We start from the raw sequence: 20,920 nt of genomic DNA, 5'->3' as shown, positions 1-20,920 counted from the left end.
ATGTCCTGCAGGTCACCCTTGAAAATGAGATCTTTTGATCTCAAGGGGCTTTCACCTGGTTAAATAAAGGCTACAAACAAACAATTATATGATGCATTATTGTATTATTGTATGGCATGTAAGATAAGGTGAAATGTAGTTATATAACATGTATAGGACAGAAATAGGATAGAATAGAATGGCCAGTATAAATAAATAAGTAAGTAAATATAATTTGTATGACCTATCATGCAAAATTCACTTTTGTACGTCTTTTATACATGAATATGTGTCCCCGGTGTGTCAGGGAACTCACCCCTCTCTCTTTTCCTCCATACCCAGATTTTCTGTACGAGGGCCTCTGGACACATTTTTGAACCAGATGAAGAGGAGATTGAACAAGATGAAGAGGAGATAGAGGAAGATGTCTCAGAAATGGAAGACAACATCGATCCAGACTATGAGCCTACAACAGACCAGGAAGAGGCCCCTGAGGGAGATGCCCCTGAGATAGAGGAGCCTGAGGTGACATTCCACAATTTTGCATTGCCTACTATGTGCGTGAACACACGTGAACACACACACACACACACACACACACATGTTCTGTTATGGTATATTTCTCTTTCAATAAATGTTCATTGAAGAAAACAGTATCAGTGTCTTATTTTATGTTCATCACAGTGAATGCTGAACTTGATGGGCCCACAGGTGGGTCCGGACCATGACATGAAACACTGGCTTGCTTGTATCAAATCAATACATCCCATACATCATTGGAACGGGAAGAATCTCAGCAACAACACTAACTAAATCATTTCCATCTCCAGTAAACACCTACATGGCAAGCATTTTTATAATATACAGTAATGTAAAATAAGCACTATCTTTGAACTTACTGCCAAAAATAATATGAAATTCACCCCTTGTGTCATTCTGTCTGTCATCCTTTGATTCTACTTGCTTTGACTGTTCAAATGAGATGTCAACCATCACAATTGGATAAGGGGTTCCAGAGGTATCACTGTGCAAAACACACCGGTCAATTTTGACCGAAAATAGCATGGGAAGGGGGGTATGACCTAACGCAAGAGAAGGGTTAACCAATAATATCTAAAAACAGGATTAAATTAATTATAAAGTGTTAAGCAGAAAGTGACCCCAAAGAGATAATTACTGTAGGTAGATTAGACTTTTAAGAAAATCCATATATAATTATAAGAGCTGGTAAATGAATCCACCTCTGACAGGGCTCTTTGTTTTCTCTACATTTCCATAGTGGGAAGGTCAGGCCTTCAAAGAGGATAGTTTTTAAACCAGCAATGAAAAAAATGAATGTCTGCTTTAGGACAACAAGTCCTCCAACTCATACGACCAAATGGGTCGATTGTTTAAGCCCTTATTACGACCAAATATGTCGTTTGTTCAAGCGCTTAATACGACCTATAATTACGTTTTAAAGTTGTCGGCCTCTAGTGCTCCCGTTGAATGCAAACGTTACAGATGGTCGTTTATTCACAAATAACCCTCTCTGTAAAATCCTAAATTGTAGGATAGTTTGGCCATTAAAACGCTTTATGATTAGATTTCTAGCGAGAAGTATATATTGTACTTTTAGAATCCACGTCCAGTCGTTATGTAGGATCTATAGTTTGATAGATATTACGAAGATGATTTGAGGTTTCGTCAGGAGAACGTGTATATGCGGCAAGCTTCCATGTAAAGTTACGGGTTGAAAACAGTATTTCCGGTCTCGACGTTTTCATAATAAAACCAATGATCAAATGATTTAACAGTGATATCTGCAGTACTCATCCACTAAAAAACATCAGTTTATCCTAGTTAATTATACGACATTAATTGGTTTAAATTGTGTACAATGCTTTTGTGTTTTTCCCATAGGGTTTTCTCTTTCGATTCTGAGAGACACATTTCTTTTTTCAGAGGTTTTGATAGGCTAAAATCACGCCGCAATGCACGTCGGGATATGGTGTTTATGTGATATGAAATCGGAAAACATTTAAAAAAAAATAATAATACTTTATTCCGAGTGTTCTTGCTTTTCTCTTTGAAAGTCATCACATAACGGCATTGTAATACACGGTTCGGCTGCATTAAATATTACATATCTGCCGTAGATATGTATTTATAGAGCCCTGATCAGAAGACCTTTTGACAAACTGGAAGAGATGCCGCCAAAACTGAATACGTGACGTGGACCATAAAATATCAACAATTGAACAACATCTTCCATTTCTTTTCACACAATACGTCTCCTTGCAGTATCAACACTAATTCGGCTGACTTTTATATTTGATCCAATACGTAGATAGTCTGTATTTACACCATAACGGTGCACAGCTGATAGAAAGGGATTTTTTTGTAGTTTTTAAAGATATTACTGATTTTCTGAACTACCTTTCCAACTCCTCATGCAGTTGACTGTTACAGGTCTATAAACGTTTATGGTACAATGCATAAGCTTCACATTGAGAGACTGAAACTGTATTTTCCTTTACCGTTCTGTTTTAATTTCACAATAAAGTGAATAGTCATATTATGTTTGATATTATTATGTTTTATTAACTAGACCACTGGTCTAAACCGTACCTCCTAGTGGTTAAAGCACGTTATTGAATTTAGTTGTTGAATAAGTTTAATTTTTATGAAAACATTTAAATATTAAGAGTAGCCTACATACAAAATAGGGGTCAATGATAGAAATATAGAATAGAAAATATCAAGAAGATACTGTAGTGATCTCTACAATAAAACAGTTTAGTGCAGGACATCCAAAGATATTAACAGGAGGATGTGCAAAACAGACAAACTGATAAGGCTGAATTTTACTCAGGTGTAACGAAAGTCTGATTTAAGGGTTGTTTATATTTCACATCATTAATCAGAATCTGCAAAGTAACAAAAATAAATGTAGTAGAGTAAAAATACCAGGTTGACCTCTGAATTGTAGTGGAGTAGAACAAAGTAGTACATGCTGCTGTAACAAAAACATTTCCCAACTTGGGATCAATAAAGTATCTTATCTTAAGATGATCGATGGCTACTGCCATATTTGCTAAATGTGCATCTGAACCTTGACAAGTGCATGTTTCAGGCTCATCAATTAACAACAGGAGGGGTCACAGACATAAGACCAGCTGTTAAATAAAGCTCTTCTGACCTTAGCTGTCATGTGGGTATATTAATGCTGCCCATTATGGGCACAAGCAATTTTCACCCATGTATTAATGATATGTTTTAAATTTGATAACACCAATGTGTTTCGTATCCCCTAAACCTCCAGGGATGTATACAGTTTAATACTGGCAACTTCTAATTGTGGGAAATACGAAAACGTCTTATAAAACTACTATTCCCAGTAGAGACGTGCCATAGAACATATTGCGAAACACACAATAGCCAGCATAATTAAACATGTAATTCTGTGGGGGAGGGATGGGCTGGACCCGTCCAAGTCCAGTTTTGGATAGTCTGGCGTGGTTCCATTCCATTTCAAAGAGCTGTTTGACATTCGGCGTAACCTTGTCGCACTGCCACTCCAACATCCAATCACAGAGCTTGAGGGCTAATCACGGGGTTTGTAAAGCAAGGCGGATGTTGTAGTCCCAAACGATAGCTGGGGATTCTGGGTAGTGTAGTGTCTTCGGAAACTCTGTAGTGTCTAAACTCCGAAAAAACTATTTGTTTTTCCGAATCGAAGGTTAAAAACACAAAAGCATTGTACACAATTTAAACCAATCAATATTGTGTAATTAACAAGGATAAACTGATGTTTTTTAGTGGATGAGTAATGGAGATATCACTGTGTAATCATTTGACAGTGTGGGGAATACTTCCGGTTTTATTATGAAAACTTCGAGACCGGAAATACTGTTTTCACCCATGCTAACTTTACATGGAATACGGTACACGTTCTCCTGGCGAGACCTCAAATTATCTTCGTATATCTATCAAACTGTAGATCCTACACATCCACTGGACGTAGATTATAAAAGTACAATATACACTTCTCGCTAGAAATCTAATAAAAAAGCATTTTAATGGCCAAACTATTCCACAATTTAGGATTTTCCAGAGGGTAATTTGTGAATAAACGACCCTCCGGAGCGTTTGCAATCGACAGGAGCATGTTGTTTCTTACACGACCACTAGAGGTGCTACACTTTAAAACGTGACTCTGGGTCGTATTTAGCTGCTGAACAATCGACCTATATGGTCGTTTTTTGTAGGAGGACAGGCTGCTTTAGGAATACATTTATTTTTTAATGCTTGTTTCAGTTTTTTTTAATGTTTTTTAACTTTAAAGATATACTGATGAAGTCATGCACATGCATATAGTCACACAATGGTTACAGAAAACCAATAACACAGATCCCAGAAGTCAGTCAGAAACAGGCAAAGGCGTATCAATAACTGCGAACATCGCTGTGGTCAAATAGTTGCTGGACAGTGTGTGTTCTATTCGCGCCATGAATGACGGCATTTATGAAAAATGTAGTGTAGTGTCTAACCATCATCTTGCAGCACAACAATAACAACCACTGTTCTCCATTAAGTTCCAACATCTGCTTATAAAAAAAAAACGTTGTGTCCCTTCCAGCTCCTTCAAGTCCACAACTTCTCTGAATATTTCCTCTCAGAAGTGAGCAGTCTCCTTTAAAGGATCTCCATCACTAGCTTTATTCTTCCACCCTTCCCTCTAACAGTAAAGCAGCATACAATGAAACTGCTCCCACAGTGTGACCGTGCTACTCTGAATGCAGAGCTTTCATTTGTGTAAGTCAATTTATTTAATCCACGTAAACAGACACTGGATATCAATGGTGTAATCACATTAGGTATAGAAATCAGCAGAGTAATATGTTTCTTCCGTGAATGCTCTGACGCATGCAGCCCTGCCAGGCACAGGGAACGAACATATCAATCTTACATCCTCTGGAGGGATCTGTGAAATTAGATGTTGAATAAAAAGACTGTATGTCACATGGCACAACAGACAACAGTGTCATAAAAACATCTGAAGGCCGTTAATAATAGGAATAAAATATAATAAATGAAGGAGATAGGCTTTCTTATATGGCTTTTTTTTAAGGAAATAAACACAGACTGAAAAACAGGATGACAGCAAAGACCTGTCCTTTGTCTGTGAGGGGCCTGAGGGGGATGGGGTTTATTTGCCTGAAACACAGCAGATGTCATGATGACAGGAGGGCTTCCCCACACCCCTACATCACTGGACAGCCACAATTTGCATCCACCAGTCGCCATGGAAACCAAGGGAAAACCAGGAAATAAACACAAAATTGCATTAAAATTGTAGCAAAAAACAACAGTACAAAGGGCAAAATAACACAAGCTATGTAATGGTACTCTTCTGAGACAATCCTACAGATATATTATCATGATGACAATTTCATTTTCCTCGGGTTTCCCCCCGATCCCCGCATAGAAAGCCCGTGTGCGTCTGCGCCACAGCAGGCAACAATCCGCTGTCTCATGTCAGGGTGTCTTTTTCTCTCCAGCTGATTCACGGGAATTAACACCATTCCTTTGCTTAGCATTGGGCGGAATCCTCCGGAGAGAGTGTGGCGTTTGCTGAAATCACATAGGCGTGGTTTTGGATGGAGATGTGATGCTCCGTCTGCTCCCGCTGGGATCCCCACCTGCCCTCACACACACCGTGTTTGTCACCGAGCCAGCTGCTATTTTTCCCCGAGCTTTGGACACTACAGCGTGGATTTGTATTAGATTGTGATTTTGTTTTGTATTACGGTGGGCGTTGGTTTTTTGGTCTGGGGGTGTAGTGTAATTACAGCGCTGTGGACGTACGGAGCGCCCAGTTTAATCACCTCCAGAGAGAGAGGCGGCGACGCACGGAGACAAACCGGACTGCGCGTCGCTTGGCCTCCGGGAACCACAGCGGAGACCCCGGTTAATGTGTAGGACTCTTCGACACGCAGGCCGTGCCCGCAGCGGTTCTCAAGGATGACAAATACAAGTAAAATGTCCAACAGATCGCCCTGGCTCTGCGTACTGGTATTGGCCACCGTGTTACTTGTAGTGGACAGCAAGAGAGCCAGACCGCCTCGCTGCCCCTCATCCTGTACATGCACCAAAGATAACGCGTTGTGTGAAAGCGCAGGACTGATCCCTCGCAGCTTCCCCCCCGATGTCATATCACTGTAAGTCATGTTAATTATTGCTTTATGGATAATTCATAACCAGGGGGGTGTGCTGGTTGGGACGTGGGTTTCTATGCTGCTGCTTCACAACAATGCATCAGTAGACTAGAATAACAGTTCGGATGAGACACCATGGCTTTAACGTTTGTTTTTGTCTGCTCCACAGATCATTCGTCAAGTCTGAATACACCGAAATCCCGAAGGAGAGCTTCATCCACACGCCTGCCCTGCATCTCCTGTGAGAAATCTCTCTGGATCTTTTTGTTCTTCTGTCTTTGTTGCATGATGTCAGTCCCCAGTGAGGTGACCAACGCCATGTTTAATGATCAAGACATCTTACCCACTGATTTTATTAGAATAAATTATGTATTGATTTTATTAGAATAAATAATATACTGATTTTATATTAGAATAGATGTTGCGGTAGACTATAAATCACAATCTGGAGCTGAAACAATTATAATTTGGGAGAGTATTACCTTTCCCAACCCTTTCCCTGATTTTTATATTAGAGTATATAGTCCCTTTGTTGAGCATTAATCCAAGACTTGCTTTAACATGTGTTTGTGTATATTGTGAATCACACCTGGTTTCAGGAGATTTATTGATGGGGAATCCCTCCTTTCTAAGAGGGAATCCCCCTTTACTCATGAAAAATGGAAAACTACAGACCCTACTGTGATAGAGCATTGATCCTTGTCTTTTGTTGTATTTTGGTCACTGTTAAGAGGAAGAGAGTGTTTTCTATTACAGGTCTATTTTGCTGCCAATGTGGGACACCAGCTTGTTGGTATCTAATTAGTGAAATGTTCTGGATCTCTCGCACAGTCTCTTCACAGCCAACAACCTGGAATCTATAGACGAGGATGCTTTCCTCGGTCTCCCTCATCTGGAGTATCTGTGAGTAGATGACACGTTTATAAGATGTTTCTATAAGCAAGATTGTCTCCATTCTTATGCATTTATTCAACATCTTTTTCAGGTTCATAGAAAACAACCAGATCAAGTCGATTTCACCAAATGCTTTCCGTGGACTGAAAACCCTAGTGCATCTGTGAGTAATATTTGTTATGCATAAAATAGAGCTATTTTTCTTCAGATGCAGTACTAACAATTGGATGATGATGTCATTTATGTTTGATGTTAATGTGGAATCATATCACCAATGTTTTTTTTGGTTAGAGATCATTAAAAGCTGTTGTTGTAATTATGCTGCAGATGCAGGCAAGAACTATTCCAGTGAACTTCTGACAAAGTTTATTACACAATATTTGTTGCAACAGAGATTTTTATGTGAAACTGTGCAGCTGTTGAACTGGCTTAAAACAAATCCTGTGTCTTTCACTGTCAAACGTTTTAAAGCCAAAACAGCCCAAGATCTATTTAATGGTTACAGATAAAGGGTAGCTATTTAAAATCTCTTCTTGAAGTTAGTTTTTTTACTGATGTCAGAAAATGATTGATAAAACATAAACACTCTAGATACCTGTTGAGCTCGAACACATGATGATGTCATGATATCTCTGTAAAAGCTCTAAGAAAACTAATAAAACAAAATACCACCTAAACAAATAGATGTTATTTGTTCCTCTTCTAGTTGTAAAAAGAGAAGGCCATAACATTTATGAGAAGGCTCTATAAATAGCTTCCTCAAACTCACAATAAGCAATGTTCCTGCCTTTAGTCTCCTGGGTGCCAATATGTGCCTAAGCTCTTTAACAGAAATCTTTCTATTTCTCAGCAAGGAAACGTGAATCACTGTGTTACAATTACTGCACTCAGATTGTATAAACCACTCAAGGTTCCTCCGACAAATGAACATACAAACAGTATAACGTTTCAATGTGGAGGTCCATTAAACAGACGATGAAACAAAAACAAGTGGCCATTATATCTGATCAGTTATTCCTCTTCTCTCTTCAGGAGCCTGGCCTACAATAATCTGGAGACTCTGCCCAAAGATTTGTTCAATGGTCTTGAGGCCTTGACGAAAGTGTGAGTATGAATTTAAATCCTGCGTTATCTTGAAACAAAGAGATAAATCACATAAGGTTACATAACTGAACATATCATTTATGCTATCGAGGACAATGAGTTCTTCTATATATAGAACCCTGGATCATTATTCCTCTCCATCCAAGGCTTGAAAAATGTGTGGGTGGTGCTTTTAACGCCATAAAAATGACATGTGAGGAAGAGAGATAGTTCGCCAATCTATCACCCGCTGAAGATGTTCACTTCTCCTTTGTAGTCCCTCTTGATGTTAATGAGAGCACATAGTGAAGCTGTGAGGGCCAGAGAGCAGAGCCAGCAGTCATACATCAATGACTGCAGTGTTTAAAAATATAATCCATTCAAAGAAACTGAGATTCCTCAAATTAGTTTGGTGATTTTTCTCCCTTCAGAGACTTGCGAGGGAACCAGTTCAGCTGTGACTGTAAGCTGAAGTGGTTGGTGGAGTGGATCTACAGCACCAACGCCACAGTGGATCAGATTCACTGTAAAGGCCCGGCCTCACAGCTGGACAAGAAGATCAACGATCTGGTGCCGCAATCCTTCGACTGCATCACCACAGGTGGAGTACAAAAGATGATATCATTTAAAGGTCACCTATTATGCAAAATCCACTTTTCCATGTATTTTATACATAAACATGTGTCCCCTCTGTGCAAAGAGATTCTGAACGTTTCAGGAAAAAAATATTTGCTCACATTTTGTCCTGATCCATTTATATAAAAACCTGTCTGAAAATTTGCTGATCAGATTTTGGCCACTTTATGATGTCATAACGATTTTTTGGCTTGTGTAACCATTAGCCAATCACCAACCAACCAAGGTAACACACCCCCACCTTATCACCTGAATCTCCTCCTAGAGCACCATTGTGTTCTTTTTAACCAAATATCTCTCAGAGGGGCGTGGGGAGTGGCTCCTTATTTTCATCTAAAGTAACAGACAGAGAATCAGCACTTTTGAAACAGGGCTGAAACAGAGGGGATTATGGGATGTTACAATGCACGATCTGTTGAGTATTTCAAGCCAAACACTTCAGAGACATGTTTTGTATATGTCTGAGAACTATTATATATTGATGAAAAACAGTATAATCGGGGACCTTTAACATCACAGCCTCCCCTGACATTTGCAATGTTATTTGAAATGTGGTTTTGTTTCTCTCACAGAGTTTGCATCCTACCAGTCCCTGAAGTTTGAATCCATTTCTGTGGAGGCATTCTCCTTTGGGAATGACCAGTATGTTGTGTTTGCCCAGCCCTTTATTGGGAAATGCAGCTTTCTAGAGTGGGACCATGTGGAGATGGTCTTCAGAAACTTTGACGACATTGACAGTGAGTAAAGCTGTGTGAGTCTAAGAGAAGCCACTAGATGGAGACATAAAAGTAATGTCTTTCTCCTTTCTTTCTCCTCACCAGGCACATCCACAGTGATTTGCAAACCTCTGGTCATTGACGACCAGCTCTTTGTGATTGTGGCTCAGCTGTTTGGCGGCTCACACATCTATAAGCGTGACACCTCTGCCAACAAATTCATCAAGCTCCAAGGCATCGACATCCTGAAAATCCGCAAACCAAATGATGTTGAGACCTTCCGTATTGATGGAGAATCCTTCTTCGTCGTCGCAGACAGCTCCAAGGCCGGCTCCACCACTATCTACAAGTGGAACGGCAACGGATTCTACTCTCACCAATCTCTCCACCCGTGGTACCGGGACACAGATGTGGAGTTCATGGAGATCTCCTCCAAACCTCACCTGGTCCTGTCCAGCAGCTCCCAGAGGCCGGTCATCTACCAGTGGAACAAAGGCACCAAGCTGTTCGACAGGCGGACCGACATCCCAGAGATGGAGGACGTCTACGCTGTGAAGCATTTTCAGGTCAACTCTGAACTCTTCATCTGTCTGACGCGCTTCATCGGCGACTCCAAAGTGATGCGCTGGGACGGGGCCCTCTTCAGAGAGCTGCAGACGGTGCCCTCCCGTGGCTCCATGGTGTTCCAGCCCTTCTCAGTGGGCAGCTGGCAGTACGCCATCCTGGGCAGCGACTACTCTTTCACCCAGGTGTACCGCTGGGATGCCAAGAAGGGCGAGTTTGTCCATTTCCAGGAGCTGAACATCCAGGCGCCCAGGGCCTTCTCTCCTGTCTCCATAGACAACCGGCAGTTCCTGCTGGCCTCCAGTTTCAAAGGGAAAACTCAGATTTATGAGCACCTGGTCATCGATCTGAGCACCTGATTGTTTGGACTGGTTGGTTGAGTTGTTTCTGTTTGGAGTGATGTTTGTTGCCGCAGACAACACTGCAACAAACGTCAGGTGATCCTAACTTGAGCAAGGCAAGCATAACCCTTTCCTTTTTTAAATATTCCATTCAAATCATGATACATGTAAAGATACATGCATCTCAACTCAATATATTTGACTGAGATGCATGTTGAGTTCAATGCATGCACCTCAAGTTAGGATTACACCCAATATGTTGTCGAGACATTAATGCATGACCGGCCTCACACAGGCCGTCCCACCCTGACGAATGCATCATCCATGCTCATCAACACATTAAATATTGCCAGTAGTTTTTTTTTCTGTGTTCCGCTTTTCATGTGACTCAGCGATGTTTATACATTTGTAATCTCATATATTTATCTACAGAAAATAATGAAAAGGTACTTTTTATTCTATTAACATGTTTAACAAACCTGCCAAAATGAAATGTTTACATTTTTCTGTCTTTCCACTTGTACGCTTAAAGATTTGTAAATGAAGCTTTTGTAAGTTTAAGAGGGACCACGCTAGTTAGATACATATTTGTTACTGAAAATGATTTTAAATTGTTTATAATTTGGAAACCAACAGAAATGTTGTGTGAGAATCTACCTGTAAATCTTTGCAACTTACATTTTTATCGTTAGTTTGTATAATGTTTAAAGTAATGAAATTAGTTTTTCTGAAGAAGTATGGAAAACATTTTGGGCACACAGGAACTATTTTCCCACACTCAAAGGAACTGTTCATAATGCTTTACCTTTGACTAACATGTATGCAAAAACAAACGTTGTGACATGACTATATATAAGTTATTGACTATTATCTTGCTATTTAGAGTCAATAAAGGTTTACATTATTAATTGTGACATCTCATCTGAGCTCCCTGCTGGCACTGAGTAGCATGACATTGCTTCAGTGTGATGTGCACAACACGCACTAACACATCTACTTCATCGCTTTGGGAAAATTGTAATCTTTGAGTTAGTTGTGTCTGAGAAATAAAATAAAAATAAATACAAACAAATAAAATCCTTTTTATTTTCTCCAACAAAGTGCACGCCTCAATTCTACAAAGCAGCACATTACAATGTAATGGAATAAATACAATAAAATCCGCTGGAAAAAAAAGAAAGAAAGAGAAACACAAGCAAGGAGATACACAAGTACCTGCACAATCACACGGGTGGTAGGATTAAATCTGGCTCTTTAGAAACTGCTTCTTTCAGGTGATTGTTTGACTTTTCACGCATCTTCACTCCTCTGGATAAAGACGTTTCGTCCTCCGCTTTCTAAACACACCAAACTAAACCCTGCTTTGTTTTGTAATTGAGGACTACCAAACTAACATGAAAGAAATACAGGTGCATACTCTCATGTTCATACACATCACCCAGGAAAACTTGTGCAATTGCAGCAGGATCTCCACATCACCTACTGCTGAAAGAAAATAAAGTGAACATATTTTCAGTTTTAACCAAAGTTACTACTCAAGTCTATGTGGTGCAACTTAGTGTTTTTTTCCAATAGGCAAATAAAATATAACATAAAAGGCAAGGGAACACATCCCTTAATACTCCACAAAATAATTTAGTGCTCTTTAAATAAAATAAAAAACACTATTTTCAGATGGTGGCTCTTAAAAAAATAATTAAAAAAAATAAACCTCACAGACTGAAACGATAATGCTTAAGAGACATCAATAATGTTAGGAAAGAACTAAAATCCATGAAAAAAGACATATTGACAATACATTTCTGTACAGAACGCAAAATTAATATACAATACAGTACCTGCAGATGTTATGCATACAGTACAATTCTCTTTTTACATAGTTTTAGTACGGGATCCAGCCTGATCTATATACTGACTTAACACAGGTGGAAAAGCGGCTATTTTAGCTTTCAGTAACTTTAATGGTTATTCAGCGAGGAGAGTAGATCGTGTAGTAGGCGTTTAGAAAAAGAGATTGAAAACATTATTGCAGGATGGTCATCTTCAGTTGCATACTGCATTTGTTACTTGAATGTGTGCTATAACGAGGAGCAGCGGGCTGATGAGAGAGGCAGAGGGCCGGACGGAAGAAAAAAAAGAGAAAGGGGTAAGCTGTTTTTGCTATCTCTCCGTCACAGAGGTTAAACCTTGCGTTTCCTCTCTGATCCACTACCCTGTACAGTACATTCATGGCCAGTATTGCACGTTACCAGCCGAGTCCACCCTGATTCTGCGAGGTGAGGACCTTCAGTGCTGAATTTTGTCCTGTAAGTCAACACTAATCCAGTGATGAGATGAGACTGACCGGGACTCCATCTGCCGTCACAGTTTGAGCTCATTGGCAATTTTGCAGGCGATATTCTTAAAGGCGATGGACGTGCCCGATATCCTCTTGAAGCGCACGCCGTTGAGGGAGAGGCGGGGCAGCTTGCACACCTCCATCTCCCATTGGACCAGGTTGTCCTGGCGAGCGTCGCCGTGGACACAGAACAGCAGGAAGCGTTCGCGCTGCTCGTAATCGCAGCTGTTTGCGTCCAGAACCTTTCGGATCTCCCTCATCATCTCGGCGGGCTCCATGGAGGAGGTGGTCTTCATGCTCCAGGTGAAGCGGAGCGAGCGAGGCTTCGAGTCCCGACTGCCGTCCTCCTTAGTGTCGCCTGACACACTTCTACAACAAAGACAGAAAGAGAAGTGGAGAGAGGCTTTAAAGGAGGCGGTGGTTATTAACAAGCTTTCTACTGCAGTATCAGGTCTAAAACCATCAGACTCAGGGACAGTTTCATTCGACAGGCCATAAGACTGTTAAACACCTGAACTTTTGAAAGAACATCCATAACATTAATCGGTTTGCAACTTACTAATTATTTATCTAATATATCATATTCCAATTACTTGTATATAGACTCTCCTTGCACTATTCTATATTATTTGTATTCACTTGCACTATTTTAACTATTTGTATCTGTTTTATTATGTTGCACTGTTGGATGAGCCTGTGACCTAACTTTACATGTACATATCAACACTGTAGCTAATGTACAAATGACAATAAAAGCCAAATCCTCACCTTGGTGTTTCTGTCCTTGCGCTGGCCTCTCCCTCACTAGGCACCCTGAAACAAACAGGGTCATACTGTTACTCCCATGAGCTGAGGTCAACATGGCTCCCCCCAACCCCAATCCTCACTGGACACAGAGAGGGTGTCAGGCATCATGCCAGTCCTAGTTCTGTTTTCTATCACATAACTGGTTTACTTTATTGATGGAGACGAGGGAGAGGAAGGAGAGGAAGGCCAGCCATTTTAAAGGCAGATATCATGGCTTAGCTACATCAGGAAAAACTGGTGAGCCGTGACGTTTGTTCTTGAGGAAGTGGACACAAGGGAAGGAAATGCACAGCATAACAGGGGTGTCAGTAGGCAAGGATGTGGTGTGGTGGGCAAATACATAAAGGGGTCAAGGTAACACGGGCCGAGGTCATAGTGGACTTCTTTTTTTTTGGACAGGGGGGGATAGGTGCAGCAAGCGTTTTGGTTCTCCTACCTCCGGGTGGACCTGAAAGACATAGCTCTATGTGGGGAGAGAAGGAGAGAAAGCTGTGAGCCTCGACCAGATGGACCAGCTTGAAGCTGAGTGCAGTGTGCATGATGTGGTCCTACCCTTAGGTTATCATATTGACAGCAAAGGGTAGCAGGGTGGATGTATAATTTTATTTTAATCGACTTAATCGATTAAAATCGATGACCAAATTAGTTGCCAACTAATTCAGTCGTCGATTCGTTGGTGACGTCATCACGTGTGTTTCACAGGCAGTTAAGCTCCAACGTTATCGGTCTTTTTATCAGTACAGGAGACATTTAAAACATATATGTCATATGTATTATTGCTACGTAAACATTATATCGCAGTCTTAGTATCGCCAACTCCGTTTCTAATATGCAATAAGACTACAAAATGCGTCTATGATGTATTTTCGATCTTTCCAATCCAGATGAGAGATCTCTCTCTCCCCCGTCTGTGTGCGAGGGGGCGGGGCAGTTTACACACACGCTCTGCAACATGCATGCAACACACACGGAGGAGATGGCGGAGAGAACGCGCTCCAAGGTGTGGTTAAACTTTACCCGTCTCGATGTGGAGAATGCTCGTTACCAAAAGTGCAATAAGAGTTTAGCATGTAAGGGCGGTAACACGAGCAGTTTGTCTAAACATTTAGCAAAAGTGCACCACATTCAGACGGAGAAATGTGTTAGACTGTTTCGACTGTCTTTCTAGTAGCTCTGTAGCCCCATCCACGAGTAACTTTTCCACGTCAGGTGTGTTATGTATGCCAGCAGCAGAGTTAACTAAATGATTCAAACATGGGTTAATGATTAGAGGTAACTGAGTTATTTATTTTGTTAAAGTTTCAGCTATTCTGTTTACAATTCTGTCATCAGATTATTTAATATGATTTGTTAAAACATGGTTGTTTCTTTTGATGTGAAATATTATTTATTTAATTTAAATAAAAAGCAATGTTCATTTTGTTCACAATTTGTTTAGTTAATTTACCTTATTTATTTTCAAAAGAACCGTTAAGACTATCGTTAAAGGACCGCATCGATAAGCAGTATCGATACAAGTAGTAGTACAGTTAAAACCTTAACGATCCGAATAATCGATTAATCGTTTCATTAATCGATGGATTCATTGATTATCAAATGAGTCGTTTGTTGCAGCCCTAATGTATAATGAGCACTAAAGATTGGAAGGAGATCAAAGATGGTATCTGCTGAAGCTGCAGGGAGCTTGTGATTCTGTATTTGTTTCACTGAGAGAAATATGTAGAATTGTGTATACTTAACCAAAGATATACAAATATCCATGACTGATCTTTTAGCCATTAGATATTCAATGTGTCCAGTATTTTTGGTTTATGACTACAGTAAATACCTTAAAAACTATTGCCATCAGTTTCCGCTTTACTTTGTATAGCTATAGATATAAAAGATGTTTGGATTCATATTGTGGATGCATGTAAAGAGAATGTTTTCAACAAGGAAAGCAGATGACATACAGTAAAAATGTTAAATTGCGAAACTTGTAGAGATTAGTTGGACCGGAGCTATATAACAGTCTCAATGGGCTTTTCTTTCGATCGAGCAGAGCTAATACAACTGACATTAAGTGTAATATCTGTAAGCAAAGATGAGTCATAATGTCAGACAGTTATATAAAACAACTTCCATGATTTTGTCAGACTAAGTAGTCAAAGAAACACATTTCGTCAAAAGAGGAGCACTTCAATGCCAAAGAGAATGTATATACACATTAACTGTGGTAAATAAAACCCTGTTTGTTTTCACTGACCTGCGAACAAACTTTGAGGTGATCTTGCCGATGATCCCGGTCGAGGTGCCCCTGCGTTGCTGAGCGAGAGCCCCCGTGTCATGGGACAGTGTGGGGGAGGCCGGGGGGCCGTTGTAGGTGGCACTGCGCCGGTCTCTGAGCTGAGCTCCGTGGAAGGTGCTGCGACTGGTTGTGCCCCGGGGGAACCGGTTCTTCTCTGGGGTGCTAATACTGTGTGCAGACGGAGAGGTGGAGGGACCACGCGGAGAGGAGCTGCAACGTAAACAGGACAAATCACTACATGTGTCAAAGGATTCTGTGTTAGCTTGCTTGCTTTAAATACTGTTATCTGGAAGTAAATCATACTATCATACTGTGGCCCAAATGTACTTTTACATACAAAGAATACACATTTATTGCAGATCAAGGTGCTCACCTGGATTTCAGCTCTGTGTTGTCGTCGATGGGGGGCAGTGTGCTCTTTGAAGGATGCCCTGACGACGACATGGACTTGCTGTGACGAGGTCTTGTCGAGCTCATCGCAGTCGATGAGGTGCTCCCCGACACCTCGGTTAAACTGTGTACCAAGGAGCAAGATATTTCAGAAAAATATCGTACAATGGGGGTTTGTAATAACGGCTTTAAAGTTAGACAGAAAAGGTATTTGTGTGGATCTCCCTGCAGTTAACTGAGAGCTTGTTTACCTGCTGTCTTTGCCATTGGGAATAGCTGAATAGCGGTCAGTAGATGTTCGTTCACACACATATGTGTTCCTGCGAGTCATTGATCCATTGGTCTGTTTTATAAGAAAAGAGAGCAATGATGAGGCAAAAAGAATGTTAACCTAAAACAAAATGTACTTCTCTAAACATATATTAGTTATGGTGCCATTTGTGTATGTAGGCACGTGTCCTGCCCTTACTCACCCCCACAGCACTTGTAGTTTTCTTCCTCTCCTGCACCCCGAGGGGCGAAGCAGGAACGTCTCCCTTCGAGGTGTTGAGCTCCAGCCGGCGCGCTCCGTCCCACTCCTCCCTGTGGTCGCTCTCCACACTCAGGGCCTGTCCACGTTTCGTGTACGATACTGCCGGGGGCACAGCCGGACCGACTACAAGAGACACACATATAAATACACTTACAAAGCTTCCACTGAACATATCACTGTAACACCTCTTATATAATTGTCAGACAAAACAGAACAAACAAGGACAGAGCTTTCGTTGCAATAGCGTCAAGCAAAGCCACTTAAAGCCCAGATTATCATTCAATCTATCAGATCAACACACATCACCAACACATTGTTTTACAAGTCATACAGCTACTGAAGGGAAGCAGGTACAAAGCGAAGCCGTCCCTCCTCATGCTTTGAGGTGCTGTTCCTCAGGCAGCTGCAGGAACGCAGCCAGCCAGCAGATGGCGCCAGACACAATGGCCCCACATGACATAGGAGGAAGCTGCTCCACAACCAGTGCAGTGTTGAGGTTGAGTCACTGATATAATTTGAATGCAGGGATTATGAAAATAACCATTTAGCAAATGGTTGTCTAGGTTTGATCTACATGTTTTCTTTTACTATAACAGTTAACTGTTTTATTTATTAAGGAAAACTTTGCATTTTTGAAGTTTTATTCAGCTATTAAAAGTGAGAGCACCAGTTGAGCTCTGCAAAGTGGCAAATCCTCCTCAGTGGCTGAGAGCAACTTCCCCCTACAAAGCATGCAGCCAGCCGCACTCTCAGAGCTGGGAAGGATGAGGTTACTTTACTTGGCTTCTCTACGACACCACCACCACCACCATCATCATCCCCACCATGATCACTGTAGCGGCGCTGCTTCTGCGTGGCCGAGATGCTGCGTGTGACCTTGGGATGGGCCGGAGAGATGCTGGAGCTGTTGTTGATGTCGCTGGTCGGTCGCTGTCGCTGACCCAGGATGCTGTTGCTCAGAGGTTCACTCCCCTCGAACTGAAACATGGAGACACAGGATGAGGGGTGTGGTCACATGACTTAATGCTTTAACTACTGGTGATGATATAAGTCAAAGGAAACTGACCTCCGGAGCTTTTCTGCCCAGCAGCAGGTAGGTGGCCATGACTTCATCGTACTTGGTGTTTTGTAGAGAGTCTGTGATCTCATCTTTTGGGAAGCCCATCGTCACCATGAGCTCTGTCAGCAGATAGAAGTCATTGTGAATCACAGTGTGTTTACTGAACGTGATATAAAGAGCCACTTTCAACACACACAACATACACCAGCAGCTCATACTGTACAGACATTCTGCCTGTGGTTTAGTTTTATCAGAGTCCCTGAATCTATATGGGTCATGGAAAAATGGGTCATGGAAAAAAAAAACGCGCTATAATAAGTATAAGGAAATATTATATCTTCCACCTAATGCCTTGTTCTGCATCTTTATTATTTAGGGTGACATTTAAAAAAATAAACCAACATTGAAGCTTTCTCAACCCTTTGTCACATAGAATAATCCTGATATACTTTAAGTCATCTCAGCCCCCAAAATAAGCTCTTTATAGATTCCTTACTTTAAAAAACAAAATGAAAATAAATATCATCAACCTTTACTAAAAGTATAATAATATTCAACATTTAAGACAAGAAGATTCTTTGTGCTTTGGGCAATTACGAGCTTCAAACTGGATGTGGGAGAATGGAAAATGAAGTGAACTGCGTATAATTGTGTTTTGGATATTTACTAAAACCACACACCTATTCTGGTTGAATCAGCGAAGTCCGTCTCCGGCTCGATGTGAGGTTTTAGCTCCTCCTCCTCGTGACCCACATTCATCCAATGGTCTTTCATGATTTGCTAACAAAGAAACAAGGTGTCAGAGCTTTTTTATTATGCATGTCCAGTGTAATTAGTTCAATTACAATTGCAGATAATTAATAATGACTCACGCATGTTAGTAATACAACATGACAGTTATTTGCAGGCACAACAGACAGAGGAGAATGAATGGCTTCTTGATGAAATCAGCTGGGCTAACAACAGTGTGATCAATTGTTATTATCATTGGAGAAATCTTTACTATTGAACTTCAGCCTGGGTCTGAGAGCGGGGGTGTTATCGACTCTGGACAGAATGAATGTGAATTGAACGACAACTTTGTCTGGTTTTCAAAGCAGAAACAGGTCAAAACTATCCCTTAAAACACGCAAGCAGTGAAACTACGACACAGAAGGATTCATTTTAAACACAACATTTGATTTCTAACAATGCTTTAACAAATGTTTTTTATAGCTTTCTGAATGTTTTCATTTACTACTTTTGTAAGACCACTCTCCCTGTTGGTTGATAATTAACAACAGCAGCAATTAACTGCTTCCAGATGACGCACGACAATTGTGTTTGAAATCATTACGACCGTCTGTTCGACCGCTGTGCAAAACATTCCTGAAGTGAGATCAAAGAACTATGAAGACAATGCAAACTGCGATAAATACCTCCAAACTGCCTCGTTTGACAGGGTTGAGCACTAGTAGTTTCTTCAGCAGGTTTTCACAGTCTGTGGACATGTAGAAAGGAATACGGTATTTTCCCCGCAGGACCCTCTCTCTCAGCTCCTGCACACCGAACGACAGACAGAGAGACATGAAGCCAAATGAGAAATTCAGCAACAAAAGCCAGCAAAGAGAAACATTAATGAATTTTTGGGGGGAGAGAGCGGACCAAGCCATAAAACATTAATCGAATATAGATTTGTTATGCTAAACATTTTAACAGACAGTTTCCATAAGCATTTTTTCGGAGTCATATTTAGTTCCAAGGTTCAATGCTCACACTCCTTGTAGCTCTGTTTTTCAGTAAACTCCTACGGAAAGTATATCTCTTTATGTGCTAAATGCTTCATAATATTCTCGAGCTAGTTGCTTACTTTCTTTGTCTGCTGTTAAAAGCTTGTGTTTATCAGACCTTTTAAACTGAAAAAAGCTAAAGTTTTTAGGAGTAAAACTTTAGACAATGACCAGAAGGCTCAAAATGTTCTCTCTGCCTTTTGACCTACAAAGTTAGTTTACCATTGACTCCAACCAAGTGGAAGTTTGCGTCAAATAAGAAGAAACTCCCTCAAGGTGTTCCTGAAATATTGTACCCACCCACTGGAATGGAACGGAGCCATTAAAAAGGTCACAGATCTCTTAACCCAGTACACTTTTCTTGACCTGCTGGATTCACTGCAGCTTCACAAAAACTGCTGCATTATTAAAGCATGGAGGATAAAGCACCACAATGTCTAACTCCAAAAGATACACAGAGAGGAACTCACATTTTTCATTTAGTTAAACAAGTAACTCATCTCTGGGTATGCCTTTGAACATCTTATCTCAGTTAGAAATGAGTTCTTACTCCACTTAAAATAATAATATATAGATACAAAATAGAAGGCTGTAGCACTTTATTTTGCACTTGTCATTTATACTTAGGCCATTTCTGTCAATGCAAACTCAAGCTCAAAAATTATTCATATATTTTGATTGTTAAAAAAGTCTCAGAGATGCACTCACTATTACTTTTTCTATTGGACTTTGAATTCCTTTTCTGTTGCTACAGAAAGGGAAAATGTCCTTTCATACTTAGTTGTGGAGGACATGTTGAAGTCATCAGAAAGCATTAGGGAGCTGTCATTTAAAATGTCCAAAAGTGTTTTTACCGTTTTCTAACATCCACACTTGAAAGGGCAAAAAGCTTGCCATCAGCGAGAGGTTATACACACCATACTTACAAACAGTCAGGCACTTGGTTGTACATCCACAGATAAATGTGTGAAATAAAAAAACTCAGGCTTCTTTCACATTTCAACACACCTGACACATTGCGGCGTAAAGTGGTCTTGATTGTAATGTGTTTTAGTCTGAAACCTTTCTGACCAAAAGCCTGACAATCAAGACTTTTCAATCATGAAGGATTATTATTATTGTCCGTCCTACTGGCTTCAATAAAGTAAACGAGAGACCGAATATTTAAAATACAGAAGTGTTACATGAGGATACCTTAGAAGTACTTGAAGGATACCGATCGATATGTGTTTGCCAGAGGTGGAAAGCAGAGATTTTGTTTACTATGCTAGTCAAATGTGGCTCATCAGAAGTACACTTTAAAACAGAAACATTGTTCTAAGAC

At 40.6% G+C, this 20,920-nt stretch overlaps 2 protein-coding genes across 4 annotated transcripts in view; one reads left to right on the top strand and one right to left on the bottom strand.

Annotated features, from left to right (window-relative positions):
- The first annotated feature begins 5,456 nt into the window (after positions 1 to 5,456).
- On the top strand, positions 5,457 to 11,485 carry LOC117538183 (leucine-rich glioma-inactivated protein 1-like). Its single transcript, XM_034203748.1, has 8 exons — positions 5,457 to 6,182; positions 6,349 to 6,420; positions 7,011 to 7,082; positions 7,165 to 7,236; positions 8,106 to 8,177; positions 8,588 to 8,757; positions 9,365 to 9,529; positions 9,614 to 11,485. The coding sequence occupies exons 1-8, from the start codon at positions 5,986 to 5,988 to the stop codon at positions 10,429 to 10,431; spliced, it is 1,638 nt and encodes a 545-aa protein (XP_034059639.1). The 5' UTR covers positions 5,457 to 5,985; the 3' UTR covers positions 10,432 to 11,485.
- LOC117538182 (serine/threonine-protein kinase MARK1-like) overlaps positions 11,476 to 20,920 on the bottom strand; it is a 30,140-nt gene continuing 20,695 nt past the window's right edge. Inside the window, exons 9-18 of one of the 3 annotated variants that reach the window (XM_034203744.1) lie at positions 19,246 to 19,365; positions 18,508 to 18,607; positions 17,834 to 17,946; positions 17,547 to 17,745; positions 16,709 to 16,890; positions 16,487 to 16,578; positions 16,219 to 16,359; positions 15,804 to 16,055; positions 13,520 to 13,564; positions 11,476 to 13,120 (exon numbers count right to left, since the gene is read on the bottom strand). In XM_034203744.1, coding sequence (XP_034059635.1) covers positions 12,775 to 13,120; positions 13,520 to 13,564; positions 15,804 to 16,055; positions 16,219 to 16,359; positions 16,487 to 16,578; positions 16,709 to 16,890; positions 17,547 to 17,745; positions 17,834 to 17,946; positions 18,508 to 18,607; positions 19,246 to 19,365 — 1,590 coding nt within the window. In that variant the 3' untranslated portion in view covers positions 11,476 to 12,774. The remainder of the gene's footprint in view (positions 13,121 to 13,519; positions 13,565 to 15,803; positions 16,056 to 16,218; positions 16,360 to 16,486; positions 16,579 to 16,708; positions 16,891 to 17,546; positions 17,746 to 17,833; positions 17,947 to 18,507; positions 18,608 to 19,245; positions 19,366 to 20,920) is intronic. The other 2 variants (XM_034203746.1, XM_034203747.1) reach the window with 2 other exon arrangements.

This window comes from Gymnodraco acuticeps, unplaced genomic scaffold (assembly GCF_902827175.1).
Source record: "Gymnodraco acuticeps unplaced genomic scaffold, fGymAcu1.1, whole genome shotgun sequence".
Taxonomy (NCBI): domain Eukaryota; kingdom Metazoa; phylum Chordata; class Actinopteri; order Perciformes; family Bathydraconidae; genus Gymnodraco; species Gymnodraco acuticeps.
Note: the sequence above shows the minus strand (reverse complement) of the source record. Positions and strands in the feature narration are given on the sequence as shown.